Source organism: Aulonocara stuartgranti, assembly GCF_965226115.1.
Source record: "Aulonocara stuartgranti genome assembly, chromosome: 8".
Taxonomy (NCBI): domain Eukaryota; kingdom Metazoa; phylum Chordata; class Actinopteri; order Cichliformes; family Cichlidae; genus Aulonocara; species Aulonocara stuartgranti.
The window spans coordinates 13669073-13689908 of NC_138959.1; the positions used below are offsets into that span (position 1 = coordinate 13669073).

Genomic DNA, 20836 nt, shown 5'->3' on the forward strand with positions numbered 1-20836 from the left:
CCTCATAACTTTTGCACTGTCCACTTCCTGCTGTGACAAAACAAATTTCCCACGTGTGGGACTAATAAAGGTTATCTTATCTTATCTTATCTTATCTTATCTTATCTTATCTTATCTTATGATGAGTAGAAAGGCATTTGTCCTGATGTCATAGCTGTAGAAGTATGGAGCTATCTAAGAGAACGGGAAGTGCCTGGAGTTATGTACTAATCCCGAGTTTCAAGAACAAGAATGTTGTGCAGAGTTGTAGCTGATGATCCATACGCTGAATCTCTGGGAAAGAATTGTTGAAGCTAAGTTAAGAGGACAGCTGACGATCAGTGAGCAGCAGCATGGCTTCATGTTGAGAAAGAGCACTACAGATGCAATGTTTATTTTGAGAGTATTGATGGACAAGTACCTAAAGGTCAGAAGGAGCTGCGCTGAGGATTTGTGTACCTAAAGAAGGCATATGATAGTTTGCCGAATATAAAAAATGATACTGCATGAGGAAGCCGGGAGTAGCTGAGAAGTATGTGTGATGCAGGACATGTATGAGGACAGTGAGACAGTGATGAAGAGTGACAGATGGATTCAAGATGGGGGATCACATGACATTGTGATCTGTATTGAGAGCAGGGAGCAGGTGAAAGAGAGTCTAGAGAGGACAAGGTATGCTCTGGACAGATGTTGGATGAAAATTAGAGAATGCTAGGGACAGGATGAGGAATCAGGAGTCAGATTATGTGCTGTGGCCAAAAGACGTTTCCATTGAAAAACAATGTGTTTGTAACTTGCATGCTTTGGCTTTGAAAAACAGACTCTTAAATGCTATATAATATATTGTTGTGTAAAAGAGGGGTAGATGACAATCAGTTAAATTACCTGAGCAGAAGTGTTTCTCAGCAGGTGGCTAAAAGCAGCAGCTTTTTATCCCTCATTCATTTACTTTCACTGGGTGATATAATCTGATTTGCTGTATTTTCTATTTACCAGTATTGAAATGTACACTTTTTAGTAATGCTAAAAGCACATGTTATGTTAAATAACAGTTGACAGTGTTAATAAAATTACCATGCGCACGCGAAGCAAATAAAGTAGATTTGCTTTGGTGTATCTATATAACCTTGATGAAAAAATGGTTACAGCGGGGGTCTGTCTCCTTTTGTCTGCATTTATAGGATCCCATTTTTTTGGTAGCCGGGAGTGATCAAATCAAATATTTGCAGTGGCAATGAAATGTCTTAATCAGATATTAGTTTGTGACCATCAGATTGAGCTGTAATAAAACTGCAATATAAGAATGATATATTCTATAGAGAATTATATAATTTTATATTAGTTATTAACTATCTTTGAAGTAAACCTTTCAGTGACAGGCTCCTGCATCCACGGTGTGTAAAGGTCTTTCCTCCCAGCCACCGTTAGACCACATATATACTTACATATGTTAATACAAACATACACACATTGGGGACTGATAAACAAATCTGCACTGGTATCCAGTCAGTAATATTCAACTCTCCTCTCTCTCTCTCTCTCTCTCTCTCTCTCTCTCTCTCTATGTGTATGTCTTTGTGGTTAAAATTGTACTTATAGTACTGTATAGTGTACATTTTTCTGTTGTTGTGTAGTATTCTTGGGATTGCTCAAGCTGCATCTATCTATTATCAATTTTTATCAATCTATATCTATTTATTCTACTCTGTCCAGCAATAAATGCGAAATAATAAACAATAAAACATTACAGCTGTAATAATGTGAATATGGCAACAACGGGACTGATAAAGTATATCTTAATATTAATACGTTTACTAATGATAAATCACAGTAACACAAGGGCTCTTGCTTTCTCACGTGACTAACTTTTAACATGACGTAAAAACCGCCGTAAACAACAATAAGGAAGTGGAGGCGGGATGGAGTCCCTTTAGGACGCAGCATTAGGATTATAATGCTGTAGCGTTTAATTATCACACACGACAGTGAGTCTCTTTTGTGCTTTTACACCCTGGTTGTATGCTACACAAAAACTACCTGCCAAACTTATGGTTTGGCTGTACCCAACCTGCTGTTAGCAAGTGTTTAGCCAAACAGCTAACTAGCTAGCAAGTAAACGGTGACTAGACAAGTGTTTATGCGCTGCTTTTAACCTTCGTCACTAGTCGAAGCGTTCCTACATGAGGAGATAGTCGTTAATTTAAAATGAAACGTGGTTTTACTTATTAACTTGTTTTTTGTTTTTAGCCAGCGATGGAGGGCTCCAAAACGTCGAGCACCACCATGCAGGTGAGCTTTGTGTGTCAGCGCTGCTCCCAGCCGCTGAAACTGGACACATCCTTCAATGTTCTCGATCGGGTCACCATCCAGGAGCTTATTGGTATGTTTAATTGCCGTATTTGATGTTGAACCTGCTCCATTTGTCGCCCTATGTATGACCTCTTTCCTCCTCTTCCTCGTCAGCTCCAATAGTCTCAGTGACCCCCAGCAAACAGTCTGACAACAGCGGAGTGGAGACGGCACCAGAGGTAGGTTAATGCCGAGCTGGAAACTGCTCTGTGTAATACATTATTAAAAAGAAAAAGTAAAGGATTTTTAATCAAAGTATAATCAAAGCCAATGAAACTTCAGACTTTCTGATCTATTTGTGGGAGGAGCAGTCTAACTTCGTCAGGCATTCATTGGAGCAGATGGGGACTATATAAACTGAGTACCATTAAGAGTTGCTGCAAATAAATTTAAGCAAAATGGACTAGCTCATGCTACTTTTTTCAGTTTGATTTTCATGTGTTTTTGAAATCAGGCCTCTGAAGAATACCAGATAATTTTCATTTACGTAAAAAGGTGTGGCATGATTATATCCAGTTATTTTCCTCCATTGAAATCTGATATGTTTTCAAAGTTTTCCTTTTTTTTGCGCAGTGTATAAAGGCTGTATTAGCTCTCTGTCTCTCCTGGAATAACTTATAAATGGACTTGAGAGTCTCATTGCTGTTTACTGTGTGTAGAGGATGTACTACTGAATAGTGTGATTGCTTTTAGTGTTGTGTTGTCTCATTTGTATTCCCTCAGTTACAGATACAGATGTATCTGGTGGTGCTGTTTGTTATAACTGTATTAAGTGCTATTCTGGCCCTGTCACTCTTGGTTTTCAAAGATGAAAAACAAATAATTATTTCAGTTTTATGTGAAAATATGCTGTTGAAAAATTTGTTTGACTCTTAGACTTGGATTCTTTTCACAGGAAACATTTGTTGAAAACAAGCAGGATGGAGTTTCGAGAAAATACATCCCTCCTGCACGGTGAGCACCCAACTCTTTTTTTTTTTTTTTTTTTTTTACTTGCATGTCCAACAAAGCTGACAGAATTGCTTAATCTTGAATGGCGTGCTTTTCCTCAGAATGATGTCAACAGAGAGCGCCAACAGCTTCACACTCATTGGAGATGCATCTGATGGCGGCACCATGGAAAACCTCAGTCGTAGACTGAAGGTGACAAACATGCATTGATTTCACGGTGTATTATCTGTGTGACAAAACCAAATAAGCTTTGCCTCTGATCATATCCCACCAAGGTAACCAGTGACCTGTTCGACATCATGTCGGGCCAGACAGATGTGGACCACCCACTGTGCGAGGAATGTACCGACACTCTGCTGGACCACCTAGACACGCAGCTCAACATCACAGAGAACGAATGCCAGAATTACAAGTGAGCACAAGAATGAGGATCCAGCCTAAGCAGCTGCCCAGTACTGAGAACCACTTAAAGTGCTGATTCCAAATGTTTGTGAATGTATTTCTAGGCAGTGTCTGGAGCTGCTATCGCACCTGCAGGTGGAGGATGAGGAGACCCTGTTGGCAGAGCTACAGCAGCTCAAAGAGGATGAGGAAAAACTGGTTCAGGAGCTGGAGGCTGTGGAGGAGCAGAGGGCTACTGTGGCCCAAGACCTGGCCCAGAGCAGGATCCAAGCTCAGCAGCTTGACACAGAGGAGCTACAGTGAGTGAGCTAGCAATGGTGTAGACAGGTGATGGGTGTATTTTAAATGATACAGCACCTAACTCCTCTGTCTTCCCCTTTCTAAAGATACCAGAAGGAGTACAGCGAGTTTAAACGGCAGCAGCTAGAGCTGGATGATGAGCTCAAGAGTGTTGATAACCAGATGCGCTACTGCCAGATTCAGCTAGACCGCCTGAAAAAGACCAACGTTTTCAATGCTACATTTCACATCTGGTACACACACACACACAAACACACGGTGGCAAACACATTGTTGTGTATGCTAAGAAATAATTTAGGTCCTTAAATCAATGTTGACTTTCAAATCTTTAACACAGACTATGAGACGAGCCTATTGGCTGAGAATCCGACTCGTTTCTCCTCTTTTTCCAGGCACAGCGGCCAGTTTGGTACCATCAACAACTTCCGCCTGGGCCGACTCCCCAGCGTCCCGGTGGAGTGGAACGAGATCAACGCAGCCTGGGGACAGACGGTGCTTCTGCTGCACGCTCTCGCCAACAAAATGGGGCTGCGCTTTCAGAGGTACACGCTTAATTTAACTTGCTTTCTTCACCATTTGCTGTTGAGCTTAAAACACACTCGCCTGCCCCTTTATTAGGTACAGATTGTCAGTATAATGTTGGACCCTCTTTTTTGTGGCATAGATTCAACAAGGTACTGGTAACATTCATTGGCTATTTTGGTCCATATTGACATGATAGCGTCACATGGTTCCTGTTGCTTGTCGGCTACATGATGGAAGTCTTCTTGGATGATCTTTGATTACGATCTGGTGACTGTGGAGGCCATTTGTGTACAGTGAACTCACTGATATGTTTAAGATTATTTGAGGTTTTCACATGGAGCTTTATGCTGATGGAAGCAGCTGTCAGTAACTGTGGATATAGTCAGCAACAGTGGAGCGTTGAAAAGGATATACCAAACACCTCAAGGACAGTGCTGCAGCAGCTTGAGAGAGAGAGAGATGGAGAGATGGAGAGATGGGATGAATTTTTAATTTTGTCTTTTTAAAACCAACCATAGACATGGTGATCTGGGACGAAAATCTCAGTAGATCAGCAGTTTCTAAAATAGTCAGACTAGGCTGTCTGGCACCAAGAAGCACATCACGTTTAAAGTCTCTTAAATCACTTTTCTTTCTAATTCTGATGCTCAGCGAGAACTTCGCCAGGTTTTCTTTACCATATCTACATGCCTACATAGCTTTATTACATCACTTACTTGGTTTCTTACAGATTTACATTCTCTCAATAATGTTTGCAAATCATGTTTTAGTTGACAAGATTGAATTATTCGCTATTATTTTGTCCTGGAATGATAATTTTCTTGTAATTTGCTGTGCTCATTGTCTGTCTAAATGTCTTAATTCTGTAACCTTAATGAATCCCAGCCTCGAATCACTAAAATTTAGTGCGGTTTCCAGTTAATCTTCTGTTAGTCTGAAGTGCAATAAACTAGCTCAAACTCTTCTTTGTCCCCTCAGATATCGTCTTGTCCCATATGGAAACCACTCATACTTGGAGTCACTGACAGACAAGTCAAAGGTAGTTCATTCTTACACCCGGCTCTCCTGTGCTTATTTAAACAGTTGTCCAGGTTCTTATTCTGCCATTTTTTGTCTACCATTGTGTTTTCAGGAGCTCCCACTGTACTGCTCAGGTGGACTGAGGTTCTTCTGGGACAATAAGTTCGATCATGCCATGGTGGCCTTCCTGGACTGTGTCCAACAGTTCAAAGAGGAGGTGGAAAAAGGAGACACTGGCTTCTGCCTCCCCTACAGGTCAGATATCAGCATTATGTGTGTATTGTAAATTTCTGTGTGCTCATTGTGTAGCACATCTATGGGCCATTTAAAATGAATTTATAAATATACATGTACCGGTAGTTTGAATGTAAATTCTGGTCCAATGTCAGCCCTATTCTACACAAGTGAACCTTTATTATTAGCATCTTAGTCAAATAAGCAAGTTTAGGCAAGCTTCGACCCCACACTCGGAACCAACGTGAAAATCTACACTTTAGTTGTTCCCTGCTAGTACATCAAGGTTGGAATATCCCAAATCATATTCATTCTTTAACAGACTGATCCTTCATAAACTTAAACTCTGTACTGTGAATACAGACATGTGGCCTTTGGTTCAATGTAAGCAAATCGGGGAAACTTTGGATACTCCGGTGTAATAAGCATTTCAGCCTCTGTGAACATATTAAATTTGTGACTCAGGAATGTTACATTTCCCAGGTTTTTGATTTAAGTTCAGATTCAGTGTTATATTTATAAACTTAGAAACTAGTCTTGACTTTTTTCTCCCTCATACCTCAGAATGGATGTGGAGAAGGGCAAGATCGAAGATACGGGTGGCAGCGGAGGCTCCTACTCCATCAAAACTCAGTTTAACTCTGAGGAGCAGTGGACGAAAGCGCTCAAGTTTATGTTAACCAATCTGAAGTGGGGACTGGCTTGGGTTACCTCACAGTTCTACAACAGATAAAGCAGCTGGACAGTGTCAATATTTGATTAGTCACATTCACATCTGTTGAAGGAATATCATGCAATATATATTTGGATACTTTAGCCAAAGGAAAAGAATGGTTAAGTCTGCACTATACAGCAAAAAGCTTTGAGTGATATCGAGCCCTTTTTTTTTTTTTTTTACAGAAAATCCATTAAAGTCTATTTTGCTGCAACAGGGAGATTTAAAATTGTTGGTTCACTAAAAATAAAGAAAATTAATACAGTTGTAGATATCCCCCTCAAATTAAGCAGGATGATGTTTCATTTAGTTCTTGCCTGCTTTGTTAATACCACGATATGCTTTCAATATTTGTAAGTTTGATGTATTGTCCACTTCCTGTTGCCCCTCACCTATTAAAATTTAAAGGCTGTGTGATAGTTGGAGTAGATTTTAGTATTCAACAAGTCAGTATTTCATTAACATTGAATGCAATTACCAGATTTATCATACACATAACTGCTGGAGGTGCACTGATGCTTCAGCCTTGTGTTCATACTCTGTACCAAATGACTTAATAAAACTGTTTGGAAGAAAATATCTGGAGCTTTTTTTTTTTAAGATTGCATATATTAAATCACATTGATGTTTGAACTTAATATAAAAAAGTTTGCACAATTTCCCAAAATGAAGCGAGACACCACACAGTTAACCAAATATTCTTTTGTTTTTTTAATGGTTTCATCAATTCAGTTTAATCTTACCTCGCATCACAACAATCACTCAGTCACCACCCACACACCATTCAAGTTTAACAGCGTTAGAGGTGGGGGTGAATCTCATGGAAAAATATGGACTTAACAATTAAAATAAGCTGAATTCCAGTTATCAAGTAAAATATTTCAAATTGGTCAAACAAGTCAGTCTTCTAGAGTCAGCCCTCTTCTATGTCAAGTCATTTATGACCTTTTAAAGAAGCCACGTCATGACGACAGGCCTCGAACTTTGGTCATCAGTCACTCCTCATCACTCGGAGCCCTTCCTAAAAAAAAAGTTCCAGGTTCAATTCTATCAGAACACATTTAAAACGGACAACTATTAATCTGAAAATACTTTGATAGACGATGTATTTCAAGCAGTATGGGGTGACATTTAATTTATGCTTCCTCTTCAAAGCCTTTTAGGAGTATAGGCAAGAGATTTTCCACACATAGCATACCTCTGAGCCTGTCACAGTTATGCAATTTTTCAGGTGCTTCATATATTCGTCATGTAAAAAAGCCTCTTGAAATGAGCCAAAGTTTTGTTAGTGCATGCATATGGGCAATTCTTTGGGTTCTACTGAGCCCGCAGCCAGAGGCTGGCACATTTACACCACTTGAATAACAGTGGTGGGCACATATTCTACTACAACGCCACACCATAGATTATTTTGGTTCCATTCACTCTTTTAAGATGCCTCCTTCCCATCATGCGCTCTGCTTTCTTGCCATGAAGAGAGCAAAGGAGGAGCTCCATCAAGGGTGTAACGTCTCCATGTGGCTTTGGGGTTTTGTTCTAGTTTCTTTCAGCTAGCTCGAATTGGAGGCACTGCTGCTGTAGCAGCTGGAGGTGGAAGGAATGGGAGGTGCTGGAGGTGTGCTGCTGCCCAGGGCTTTTCGGATGTGGGGCATGAGGAAGGGGTCACTGGCCAACTGCAGCACATCCACCCTGTCCTCTTTGTGGTAAGCCAAGCAACGTCGAATGAAGGCCTGTAAAGGGAAACCGTGACAAAAAGTGACTCATTATAGCTGAACACACTTTTTTTTTATTTTAAATTCTCAGGCTAACTGCTGTTCTGTTAATGCAACATATGTAATGCACTGTGCAGATAGTTATGCCAACTGGTCAACAAGTTTGTTGCAGTTTCAAAGAAATGAATACCAGACCTTTGCTTCTGTGGTGACTGCAGGTTTGGGGGGAAACTGCACCTCGGTGGCTTTTAGTATCGTGTTTTCTTGCAGGATATCCTGCTGCGACTGGTTATGACCAAACGGCTTGAAAAAGATCAAGTTACAGACTTGTTAAGTTCATTTATTCAAAAACAAAACAGAAACCTGACAACTACTGTAATATAGATTAGTGGTTACCTTGCGTCCATACAAGCTCTGGTAGAAGATGACCCCTACTGACCAAACGTCCACTTTGTTGGATATTTTAGGGGGCTCCTTGCCCACTACAAAGCACTCAGGTGGTAGATACCTGTAAGCAAGACAAACAAAAATAACAAATCAGAGAAAAAAGTTTTTTTCTGATCTTTCTTTATTCTCAAACTGCTTGCTGAATACAGAATTAAAATTGAGTTAGCAGCATTACTGTGAAACCGTTGCACATCTGCTAAACCTGCGTAGTCATCCTGGTTGCTTGGTGACTAAATACAGTGCAAAGTGTCTATGTGTACCAGTAGGTCCCTGCTCCCTGTGAGGTCAGCTCCATGCCATCTGCAGAGTTGTAGCTGTCATCGTCCATGATCTTGGAGAGACCAAAATCTGTGATCTTTATCTCTCCGCAAGCTGTGCCGTTGACCAACAGGATGTTCCCTGGTGACAGAACACGTAAAATGAGGGTTCACAAGCATCACGAGTCCTACACTGTAAACATAGCCAGAGATCTTTTATGTTTAGAATAGAAAACACATTTGTGTGTTGCCCATAAAACTCAGTGAGATTACCAGGCTTGAGGTCGTAGTGTATGATGGGTGGCCGAATCTGATTGAGGTACTTGAGGGCATTGACGAGCTGCATGACGATGGAGCGGCCCTCCTTCTCCGTCATCGATTTGTTCTGCTTCAAGTAGAAATCCAGGTCATTGCCTTCACAGTACTCGAGTACTGTGCAGAACCTGCACCAGATTAGATAACACATGGGTTAACTGTGAAGGCGTCAATGATCACCTACACGTTCAAACATATTCTAAGATGCCTGATGTGATAAAAAGTGATAATATCAGCAACACTTTCCAAGTTTACAAAAGACATGAACAAAAAAAAGATCATGTGCATCTGCCAAATTATTATTACTGGAAATCTATAGATTCATTTTATGGTATTCAAATATTCAAAGCTTCTGCTTTCCATTTCTTTTCATCAAACAAAGCAGTTTTAACATTTTCTAGTATTTACTATGAAAAAAGAAGAAAAAAAAAAAGTATCATTGTTAATAAGTAATTCTTAAATATTGTCACCTAAGGCTCTCATCACCTCCATAGCCACTGCCACAGACTACAAACTACACAGAACAAACTTCCAACTGAAACCCAAGCTCTTAAACATCCATAATAACTACAGATGAGAAAATAAAAATTGAAGTTTTTGCCCTGAACACTACCGAATAACAAACACTTATAAATAATCATCGCATTCGCATTAGTGCCACATCGTGAGCTTTATGTGAAATGAAGCACTTACGAGTCTGTGTTGAGCGAGAAATAGTCGTAAAGTTTCACTATTCTAGGATGATCGAGTTCTTTGTGGATTCTGTATTCTCTACAGGCGTGTCTGCAACGAAAAAAAATTAATGAGTCCGAATTAATCACTTGAGTATAAATAAAAGAAATATTTCCGATCACACAATAACACGTAGAGAGCACATTTACAGAGCGGCAGACTCACTTGTGGTAGTTTTCCTTCTTCTCTTCCCTCCAGTTCTTGTTGAGTTGATGGATTTTAATGGCCACGTACCTCTGCTCTGTGAAATCAAAAGCCTGTAAAAAAAAAAAAAAAAAGGTACATTTCACATCAATACAAAGCAGCTTGAATAGCCTGAATTTCCCATTGAATTCTCTACAGTAGCTGTTTACTGCATACAGAAGTGTTGCAAGACTTATCTTCCTGTACGTCACTCAAAGTTTAGAAAACAAAGAAGGAACAAAAAAGGTATTCATGAGGAATGGAAACCAAGTAAATAGCACTGGCTTACCTTAAAAACTTCACTAAAGCCACCTCTTCCAAGGAGCTGTAACAGCAGATATCGGTCATTCAGTGTGGGGTGGTCTTTAAATCTACAAAGGAACACGTTGTTAAAGTATTTGTTGCTTTAAAAAGACACCACAGAGCTTGAGTAGGGCATGTTAAACTGGGATGATACATACTGCGAGTTGTCCTCATTATGGATTCTCTTAAGCTCTCGAATGTGCAGATTTCTCACACGCTCCAACTGGTCCAGCTCTGCATGGATCTCTGCTTCTTCCTGCATACAAGTGCAGAGATTTATCACCTACCTCATCGTTTGAACGGGTGACTCCAAAAGAAAGAAAGAAAAAAAAGTGGGAAAAACAACAACAAAAGCGAAAAGAAACATTGGCACCTTTTTAAGATGACCGATTCGAAGTTTGAAGATCTCCTCTTGCTCGCGATACTCTGCCAGTGACAACCTGTGAGAGATCAGAGAGCCAGAAATGCATTATTACATAAACAAGATATTAAAAACAGAAAGCAAAGAAAACGTGAGATTTTACTGAAGAAAATATGTTAAATGTCTAAATAATTGTGATCTACAGAGTTAAATATACAGCATTTGACCTCTTACTAAATTTTTTTTCACCCAATGCTGGTTCAGGTTAACGGCTTACTGACAGCCATCAATACCACTCACCACAAAACTGCATGACTGGCCCCCCACAGACCAGTAAACCTCATTATATTCAGGCTACAAGCTTATTAATCCACCATTTATTACACAATAAAGTGATCTGCTCCTTGTAACCGTACGTTTCACTCTCTTGGCCGTTGCTTCTGCTTTTTCGTTTGTTGTGCTCCAGGTTGGGTGGAAACGTTTGGGCCATGGAGGGAGGTTTCCTCTTCCCCAGCAGCTTCCTCTGCCTCTCAATGTCCTCCCGCTGAGAGTTGATTCGCTCTTGCTGCCTACAACATGCAGGGACAATCTGGCGTAAGCATTTCTGTATGCTGAATAGAAAAAATAAATAAATAAATAACAATTTAAATGTACGCTTGTGCCCATTTGTGTTCTGACTTGATGAGATTCTGGAAGGCATATCCATCTGTCCACTGCTCAGTGAAGGAAGCTCCGTGGCGTACGGTGGTGAAGTGACCCAGGCGTAGACGGTCCTGCATGCTCTTGTCCCTGCATGCCATCTTCTCCTGTCTTGACTTCAAACACAAATAAAGAAATAAATGAGTAAAACATTGTAGGCACAAAAAAACAAAACAAAGCAAAAAAAAAAAACCTAGAGGATATGAAGTATCAAATATTATTATCAAATAATACTATTCAGTTCCACCTTAAATCACCATAAAGCCTTTTACAAGTTACATTCAGGCAATGCTTACATGCATAAACTGACTTCTTTGGTTTTCACATTGTACTACAGAGGTGTCCCAAATCAGGTAAACATACTTGTGCAAATTCATATTCACACCGACCCTCTCAATTAGCAGCTTCTTGCTCATGGTCACACACTTGTTTAGTCTCTCCTTGTAGCGCTCCAGCATCTTCTGCTGCTCGTCCACCTGCCGCCTCAAGTCACAGTTTGCCTGCCAAAACACGCATCATCACTCTGACAACCAATTCTCATTACAGCAAGGATTCAAGGCCACTTATTAAACTGACACGATGGGGAAAAACTGCCAGAATTTCAGTTTGTAGCTTAAATGAAAGTGGTGTAAATGTCAGCAAACTAGTGGCGTTTAAAAGTTAACGAGCGTGATGAGCTGTAAGCGGACTGGTGAAGGTTAATTACTGAGAGATTTGTCATTGTTAGCCAAATAAACAAAGCAACAGATTTGGACAATAATGACTCGTCTCACAGTTGTATTTTCAATGGTCCAAGCTATCTGTTAAGAGAAACATTTGAGTAACTGCTGATTTTACCCTCAACAGGTCATCTATCCTCCCTTCCTTCTTCTCCAGGTCAGAGTTCTTGCTCTTCTCCAGCGCTGTCAGTTTCAGGATCGTCAGGTCCGACTGAGGAAGGAGATCAAAAGGTAGCGAGCCCACAGTAAGCATCTCGTTCAAAAGGTGGACAAACCTCTTGGGTCATGCACTAACAAAGAAGTCCATCATTTTAAATTTAAATCAAAATCAGCCACTGGTATCGCAAATATTAGAAGTGACTTTTAAGTGCTGACCTTTAAATCAGGCCAATTAGTGTAATTTACAAGAACAGCTGGATGTGTTGCAACTATTATGTCAGAAAACCAGCAGTGTGAGACCTTTAATGCCCTTTTAATTCTAGCATCCACATCCCAACTGTACTGTACTTTTTTAATGGCATAACAAGGTGTGCAGTGTTGCAACCTTACAAGTTTTGTCAGACTCTACAGAACACTTAAACCAGGGACGTGCTTCAACATGACTGAGATTATAATGAAGAAAAAAAAAAGAGAAAAGAAGAAAAGTCAAGGTGTCAAGCAGTGATTTGGGTCAGTCTCAGTTACCTGGATGGCTTTATGGGAATAGGAGTGTGTGGGGGCTGTTTTAACAGAGCTGCAAGATGAAGAGTCTGTGTGGGCTGATCCTGTGGACGAAGGACTGTTGTGCTGAAGCTGTATTTCAGTGAAAGAAAGAAAAAGTAGAGGAACATGGGGGACAAAATATCAGACCCAGATTCACAGACAGCATCAGTTTATAGAGAAGCTCAAAGGCATTAAAAGGAAAACATAATGTGGAGAGAATTTTATTTACAAAAAAAAAAAGAATGAGAAAGAAATGTTTTGACAGTCCATAGTAGTTTTATTACAACTTTCCTTGGAGACATAATGGGACTAAATGCTGGTGAAGGTCTGGATATGCTCCGGATCCAGAAAAGCTCTACTCTGGCAGATAGTGGTGAGCATTGGCCTGCTGAAACAGCTGCAGATAGCGGTCTGCCGAGTTGAGGATAACGCTGCTAATCCACATTGAAAGGAGCCAATTGAGGTGGTTCAGGCATCTGACTAGGATGCCACAGAAAGTCAATTATTGCTCCTTTCATTTAGAACCCCAACGCCATAAATTACTGCTTACAGGGCTGTTGGTTGCTGGGGGGAAAGTTATGGCATGTAACCAAGTTATCAATTATATAATGCAGCCATCAGAGAAGCTTACACATTTAGTGCGAGCAAATGTTTCGTGTAATGTACACATTGATCTTCCGGACTGTTCCCTGCTTTAAATCCCAGCCAGTTAAGCCCAAAACTGAAGGCATGACACCAGCACTAGAAAAGTTAGCTCCCATTTCACTAAAACCACTGACTTAAGTGATGCAGACAAACCAAAGATGTGCCAGTTAGTCCTCCCAGAAAAGAAGAAAACTCACAACCATCGGTTGACTTTGACACTGGCTAAAGGTGCAACAGAGACGAATGCTGTGCTCACCATAGGATTAGACAGTGAATGTTGAGGAGACGAGCGCACCAGCATAGGGATGCTTCGAGCAGGACTGGTGCCAGAGCCGCTGCTACCAGCAAACTGACCACAGGACAAAGAGAAGAAACAAAGAGGACAGAGTGGTTATTTAGCAAAGGATCAATGAAGGGCAGTACTGATATAACCAGGACAAGAGTATGAAAGAGGAAAGCTTCAGAACTGAAAACAATGAGCATCAATGAAACCATGCATTCAACAAATCTAAAGCATCTTATGTCCTTTCAGTTTGTACTCACATCGCCGTAATCGCTCATTTTTTGCACTCTTCCCTTTCCTGTAAACAAAAACAGCCTTTTATAGTAAAGGAAACGTAAATGTGACTCTTACAACTTTGTATTTTAAGACTCCAGTTTTTTTAAACAATTATTTAACACCAAACTTAAAGTGGTGCAACACTTTAAAGTTGAGCAGCTGATCATTTCCCAATACAGAGAGGCATTTCTGCTTTAAACACATAAGATGTATGTGGACTTGCCTTGGCTGTTGTTGTCATAGGTGTCTCCTTTCCTCTTCCTGCTTCTGTCATTGGGCTTCTTCTCTGGTGTCTGACAAACACAAAAAAGCAGCTTAGAATTGATCAATTAACCACATTAACAGCAAAGAAACTGTATAAATGTAAGTCTTAGAGCTTTAAGTTCGAGTCTCTTAGTTAAAATAAACTTTTGAAAAAATATAATAACATTAACAACAGTTTTTTTTATTCGAGTTTAGTATTTAGTAAACTTTGTAGTGCTTCCAGTCATATTATAGTCATACCAGGTTTTTAAATTTGCCTATGAGGTGGTATGCTGGCTTATTGCTGTGCCTCATTGCGTCACAGCAAGAGGGTTCAGGATTAAGTCTGGATAATGATTCTTTCTCTGAGGGCTTTACATGTTTTCCCATGTTTGTGTGAGTTTCTTTAAGCCAGCTAGGTTCCCCATTTATCCATAAGCATGAACTAAAATTTACAAAAGCATTTTTTCCTCTCTCTCTGGGTTAATTATTGGTTTTCTTTCAATTTCTTTTAAACACATTAAATATTAAATTCTGTTACTATTTAATTAAAGTGTAAAAAAACAAAACAAAAAAAAACCCAGGTTGATAAATTATTCACAAAACTCCACCATACCAAAGTGTTTCCATACACTACTGCATGTACTACACAAAATACATAACTAATTCGAAACAACTAATACTGAAAACCTGCGAGCTGCACACACAAAAATCAAAAACCAACCTCCAGTTCCTTGTCACTGAGTGATCCTGCACTGCACAAAGACTGGTTGGATGATTCGCTGTTGGCCGAACTCTACAGCAAAGAAGAGAGACAAAGACCCGATTGGTTAATCATTAACTACTCTTATGGACAGAACTGAAAATGTGTGATACGGGATATTTAAATGATCTGCATGCATGAGATAAAGCAAAAGACGTCTGTGGCCTGTTTAGAGTCTGTCAGCATTACTCTCCAATTCATTTCATTGCAGATTTCTACAGTGCAGTATTATTTTTTAAAAACAAAAAAACAAAAACAATAAATAAAACACCAACCACTATGGCAGAATTCACAACTGTCACACTATGACCCTTGTGAGTGCGCATTACACACATCACCTTGCTAATCTTCACTTGACTTCCAGTTGGCTGAATTGGTTAGGGTCATTAAAGGCCAGACTCTGCACAGCCTGATGGGACTAAGAAGAAACAGCAGGCTTTCTGGGGCAGGAGGCTAATGCTTTTTAAGGCCTGCTAGCTTAACGCTTTTCAAGGTCACAACTATAGCAGACAACTCCTCTCATTCCTTTATATTAACATCTACAGTTTGACTGCAACGTCCTAAATAGCACTCAAAGACATACAGTGGATATCTATAATGTCAAAATATATATATATCCATCCATTCATTTCCAAACTTTAATGTGACCTATAACATGTGTCATTTAATTGAAGACAAAAAAAAAAGCAAAAAACAAAAGTACAATAACCAGCATTAGTGTCCACACATTTAAACTAATGCTTTCTTAAAGCACCTTTTGATTAGATCACAGCAATCAATCTTCTTGGGTACACAGCTGCCATTAATTAAGGGCAGGGATAGCTCAGTAGGTAGAGTGGTGGCCCCATGATCGGAAGGTCGGGGGTTCGACTCCACTGAATGGCTACCCTGAGGTACCCCTGAGCAAGGTACCGACCCTACACACTGCTCCCCGGGGGCTGCACTGGTGGCTGCCCACTGCTTCACTGGGTGAATGGGTTAAATGCAGAGGAACTATTTCCCTATGGGGACTAACACGCACACTTTACTTTACTTTAAAAGAAACCCTGATTAACCCCAAATAAAGTTCAGCTGCCCTAGTAGGATTTTCCCAACATTTACTCCGTTGCAAACTAGAGCAAAAGCCAAGCATCAAAGAGATGTTATCATTGAAAGGCATCAGTCAAGAGAAAGGTTTATAATAAATAAATAAATAAGTGTCCACAGCATTGGATGTAGCATGGAACACAGTGAAGCCAGTCATTAAAAAAAATAAAAAGGCAGAAATATGGGACAACAGTGATGAAAAGACAAGATGAAAACTGGTCAGGGAGGCTACCAAGTGACCTACAGCAACACTGAAGGAGCTGCAGGAAATTCTGGCGGTGAGGACTATGGGGTAGGGTTGCAAGACGGAAGCCATTTCTGACAAAGAAAAATGTCCAAGACCAGCTACAATTTGCTAAATCATCAAGTTTAAAATTAAGAAGGGTGGAAAATTTATATTGATCTGAGGAGACTGGCCACACATGCATACAGAAAGCCCCAAACAAAAAAAAACAAAAAAAAAAAAGGGGGAAAGAAAACAACAAAACAAACCTAAAAATCAACAACACAAATAAATAAGTGGCATAATGCAATATCCATGTTGAAGCATGGTGGCAGCAGTATCATGCTTTTAAAACCTTAAGACATCTGCCAGAAAGCTGCAGATGAAGACGAATTTCACCTTTCAACACGAGAATCACCTGAAGCATATATCTAAATCAATATTTAGACGAATATTGAATCTTTGGATCAAAACAGTACTTCAACAAAGTGTAGGGTGTACTATCTAATATTTGTTTTTCAGTTGAGTTAAGTAAGGTAAAGGTGGGAAAAGTGGGGAAAATGACTTATGGTATCACTGTTAACATCACAAAAACCTGCAATTTTAACAGGGATGTGTAAACTTTTTATATCCACTGTATACCACTGGTATCATACCCACAGCCTTACATCATTTATCCTCCTATACCACAGCAAGCAGTCCTGACAATAAATTTAAGAGTGAAATATAGGTAAGAGCATTTAAAATATAAATAAATAAAAATGGCTGCTTTCTTAGGAGCTGCCATTTTCTCAGATGTGCACCCTCACTTATTAATACCCAGTTCAACAGCAGGGTACAGCAAAGCACAGCCAATACTGTGAACTTCAGCTGCTGTGCCATTTAAGTGTCACTATCCTCCACTGAAACAAAGAGCTGCCGGCCAGCTCCTGTGTCAGCCAAAACAGAGCTTGTCTTGTTGTACCTTTAGCTCATGAAAACAGATCACAGCACTGAAGAAACCTCCTGAACAGAGGGCACACTGTAAACAGAGAGGACTTCTAAGCATACCTCAACTGAAAGACTAACACAAGAGTGCTAACCAATTGCACTCACAGTGGGGTTGTGGGATGAATTCCAGGAATTAATTCAGCAAGAATTGCAAAATTTAGCAAAAACAACATGCATCAAGTCCAGCATCCACAGAAATGACCTGTACCTGCAACTGTTGTCATTTTAAGCAACAAAACAACCATTACAATGTTAAAATGTTCCAACCTTGGCCACACCGACTCCAGTGAACCGAGCCTCAAGCAGCTCCTGCCTTCGTGGATCCAGGCTGATAGCCTGGCTATGAAGTCCTTCCATCATGCCTAGAAAGTAAGACATAAACAGTAAATGGACTGGTACTTGTATAGCAATTTTCTAGTTAATTTGGGCACTCTCTTATTACAAGTCTCATTCACACAAGTTGTTTTTACCTAGGCACTTTTAATCTAACGTCCCAGATTTCACATTGGAGGAACCAGGAATTGAACTACTGACCTCCTGATTGGTGGATGACCTGCTTTACCTCCTGAGCCACAAATATTTAACTTATGTGGAAGACCTGGTTTGAGTTAGAATGACATACACTGAATTGTGTGGCACTTTCTGATTTAGGGAAGTGACCCAACAAGCTTGAGGTCTGACTGGGAAAATGTAACACCTTTTGTCACATTTGCATGGTAACCTAGGCAATTATTTGATCAGTAAACGTCACAGCCTGCTGCTCAAAGGAACGCTTTCCTCAAAACACAAACACCAGGGAAAATTTGCTTAAAGTGACACTCTGAAATTAATTTCAAGAAATAGGTTTAAAAAAAATAAAATAATAATAATAATAATAATAATAGAAAAAGGAAATTAAATCTGAGAGCACATATGAGACGTGTCATAGCTCAAAAACCACCAAAGAATATAATAATAAAATAATGATATTCATTTCTGAGCAGGCAGCCCAGCAAGCCCGTTCACTTGTGTATCAAAACAATCCTAGAAAGCACAAGTTCCCTAAACAGAAATACTATCTAGCTCAATCTCAACATCAAAAGCAATCCCATGGGCTCATAGCTCCCCAATTCGAGCAGCCTTTCAGCAAAACCATCTTGATAATAGTGGGTGAAAAAAACCGTTTCGATACTGTTGACCGATCGAGTGGACGAGGAATGCCAAACTTGGCTAAAGCTAAAGGTGCTAATCAAAATCCTGGTAACAACAACACAAAAGCGATGCGCTCCCATCAACTGTCAGCTTATCCTATGCCAATCGGCAGAACGACTCAAACTTTGCCTATAAAATGTAGGATTTGAACCTATTACACAGCCCAAACTAGCTAGGGTCAAGTGATGAATCGAGCTAACGCCAGCTACAGTAGAAGTCTTACCTGGAGAACCTTTTGCAGTTTTCACAGCACTCACAACCCCAGAAAGGATGTTATCCGTCCAACCGGCGACAGCAAACTCCTTAACACCCCCGAGCTCCCCACATCTCAAATAAAGTTGTCTGTATTAAGTTATCCATTTACAATTATTTCGAAATCAGGGAAGACATTTGTTAGCTTAGCTAATGCTAGCTATAAAGACCAGTGTGGCTGGCTCCTGTCGGTGTCATCCGGACAGGAGGCCGTGATCCTCGGGGTTTCCTCGTCCGTGTTGGTGCCCCTGCACGGGCAAACCGGGAGCTGTCAGTGCTCTGAAGTCTCCTGACAAGTGCTGTCACATTTCTGCTTCACTCGTTCTTCTTTTTATCGTTACAGAGCGATGCTTGCACCGGGAGGAGTCATCTCGTTACAGTCCATTATTTTAATGCTTAAGAAAAGATCATAACCTCCCGCAGCAAGGCCGCAGTGAGCTCCCAGGAGACCTTTTACAGTGATGCTTCCAGTGCGCCGGTTTACCACATAATGTACGCTCCCCCAAAACGGACTCAGTACTGTACTCAAGGTTAGATTACAACCGGGTGAAATCGATAACTTCCACGCCACAAGGGGCCCTAAAAAGCTTCCCTGAGAGCTGCTTTTTAAATCTGGATTTCAACCACTACAGTTAAACTATGTCCTGCATGTACAACATGTTTTTGTTAGCTTATAGGATAATTTAATGCATTTAGTCGTTTGCCTGAACTGTGCATGGATTCCTAGAATAAACAGATGCATTAAATCACCACAAATTAAATTACACCAAAGACATCTGTTGCTGTTTTTTTAAACTTGATGAATGAAGTTAGTAAATGTTTAACACTGTATTTGTGTGAGCTTAAGTCCTTGTCATCACTGCTATGCAAGCTACTTCACTGAACATATTATGTATTCAGATATTTTATGCTCTGGTAAATTTTTTTTTTTTTACTTTTCACATAAAACAGCGGTGTTAAAAGGAGTTTTCTCGTGAAGCTTTACCATCAGTTGAAAAAATGAAGTACACCCGATTGCTTGTAGGTTATAACTTGTAGAATTTAGCAGAAGTAAATGCAATGTTGCTTCAATTCCTTCAGGTTTCTGGACTTCACCCACCACAGCATTTAGTCAGATTGAGGTCTGGACTTTGACTGGTTCATTGCAACACCATCATCTTTTCTTTTTCTGTCATTCTGTTGCAGATTTGCAGCAGTGCAATTGATCATTGTCAAATTTCAACAAGGTTTTAACTGTTTGACAGATGGCCTCACATTTGACTCTAGAATACATTGGTTTACGGAAGAGTTAATGGTTGACTCAATGATTCCAAAGTGTCCAGACCCTTCTACTGCAAAACAATCCCAAATCATCACCCTTCCATCACTGTGCTCCCACATGGTATGAACTTTCTGCGCTGATATGTTGTGTTTGGTTTTCACCAAATGTAGTGCTGTACATCATGATCAAATATTTCCATTATGGTCTTGTTGCTCCAAAGGACATTGTTCCAGAAGTCTGGTGGTTTGTTCAGATGCAGCTTTGCAAACCTAAGCTGTGCTGGCATGATCTTTTTAGACAGAAGACACTTTTTTCTAACAGCACTTCCAAAAGAGCAATACTTTATTAGTCTTTTTCTAATTGTGCTTTATGAACTTTTTTTCCCCCTTTCATGAACTTTAACATTTAACATGCTGTCCAAGGCCTGTAGAGTCCGAGGTGTATCTCTTGGGTTTTTGGTAATGTCACTGAGCATGGCATGGTCTAACCTTTGGTGGGATATCCACTCCTGGGAAAATTGTGGCATTGTGTTAACATACCTTCAAACTGCACAAACACTAATGTGAACACTGAGGGGCTTTTGATTTTTTATTAGCGTTACTCTATTTTAAGTTGTAGTTTAAACCAAACCTGTGGTTTGATTTAAACCAGTGTTTCCTTAAATTGCGGAGCACAGATCTTCTGCTGGGCAGACAGAATGACTACTGGGGCCATCTGA

General features: G+C 40.1%; 2 protein-coding genes across 2 annotated transcripts; one reads left to right on the forward strand and one right to left on the reverse strand.

The window, feature by feature from the left end:
- Positions 1–1838: 1838 nt before the first annotated feature.
- On the forward strand, positions 1839–7052 carry becn1 (beclin 1, autophagy related). The gene is made up of 12 exons (XM_082543816.1): positions 1839–1964; positions 2227–2359; positions 2443–2507; positions 3224–3282; positions 3381–3471; positions 3555–3691; positions 3786–3980; positions 4068–4214; positions 4374–4523; positions 5485–5545; positions 5639–5781; positions 6325–7052. The coding sequence occupies exons 2-12, from the start codon at positions 2233–2235 to the stop codon at positions 6491–6493; spliced, it is 1344 nt and encodes a 447-aa protein (XP_082399942.1). The 5' UTR covers positions 1839–1964; positions 2227–2232; the 3' UTR covers positions 6494–7052.
- Positions 7053–7162: 110 nt separating this feature from the next.
- On the reverse strand, positions 7163–19431 carry LOC309712952 (serine/threonine-protein kinase tousled-like 2). The gene is made up of 21 exons (XM_082544178.1): positions 18829–19431; positions 17682–17776; positions 15077–15148; positions 14333–14402; positions 14094–14131; positions 13807–13899; positions 12888–12995; positions 12322–12414; positions 11874–11984; positions 11464–11600; positions 11202–11354; positions 10798–10864; positions 10583–10680; positions 10411–10492; positions 10104–10195; positions 9900–9989; positions 9165–9334; positions 8895–9033; positions 8584–8695; positions 8383–8490; positions 7163–8205 (listed from the first exon to the last, which is right to left on the reverse strand). The coding sequence occupies exons 2-21, from the start codon at positions 17772–17774 to the stop codon at positions 8026–8028; spliced, it is 2106 nt and encodes a 701-aa protein (XP_082400304.1). The 5' UTR covers positions 17775–17776; positions 18829–19431; the 3' UTR covers positions 7163–8025.
- Between the last annotated feature and the right edge of the window lie 1405 nt (positions 19432–20836).

What these genes read in the sequence shown, in the direction of transcription:
- becn1 (XM_082543816.1), top strand. Translation starts at nt 2,233, where the DNA reads ATGGAGGGCTCCAAAACGTCGAGCACCACCATGCAGGTGAGCTTTGTG. An exon ending in AAATACATCCCTCCTGCACG is followed by an intron (nt 3,283 to 3,380) that starts GTGAGCACCCAA and finishes GCTTTTCCTCAG; the next exon opens with AATGATGTCAACAGAGAGCG. An exon ending in ACCTCAGTCGTAGACTGAAG is followed by an intron (nt 3,472 to 3,554) that starts GTGACAAACATG and finishes TATCCCACCAAG; the next exon opens with GTAACCAGTGACCTGTTCGA.
- LOC309712952 (XM_082544178.1), bottom strand. Translation starts at nt 17,774, where the DNA reads ATGATGGAAGGACTTCATAGCCAGGCTATCAGCCTGGATCCACGAAGG. An exon ending in CTGGAGTCGGTGTGGCCAAG is followed by an intron (nt 15,149 to 17,681) that starts GTTGGAACATTT and finishes TCTTTGCTGTAG; the next exon opens with AGTTCGGCCAACAGCGAATC. An exon ending in CAGGGAGCAGGGACCTACTG is followed by an intron (nt 8,696 to 8,894) that starts GTACACATAGAC and finishes TCTTGCTTACAG; the next exon opens with GTATCTACCACCTGAGTGCT.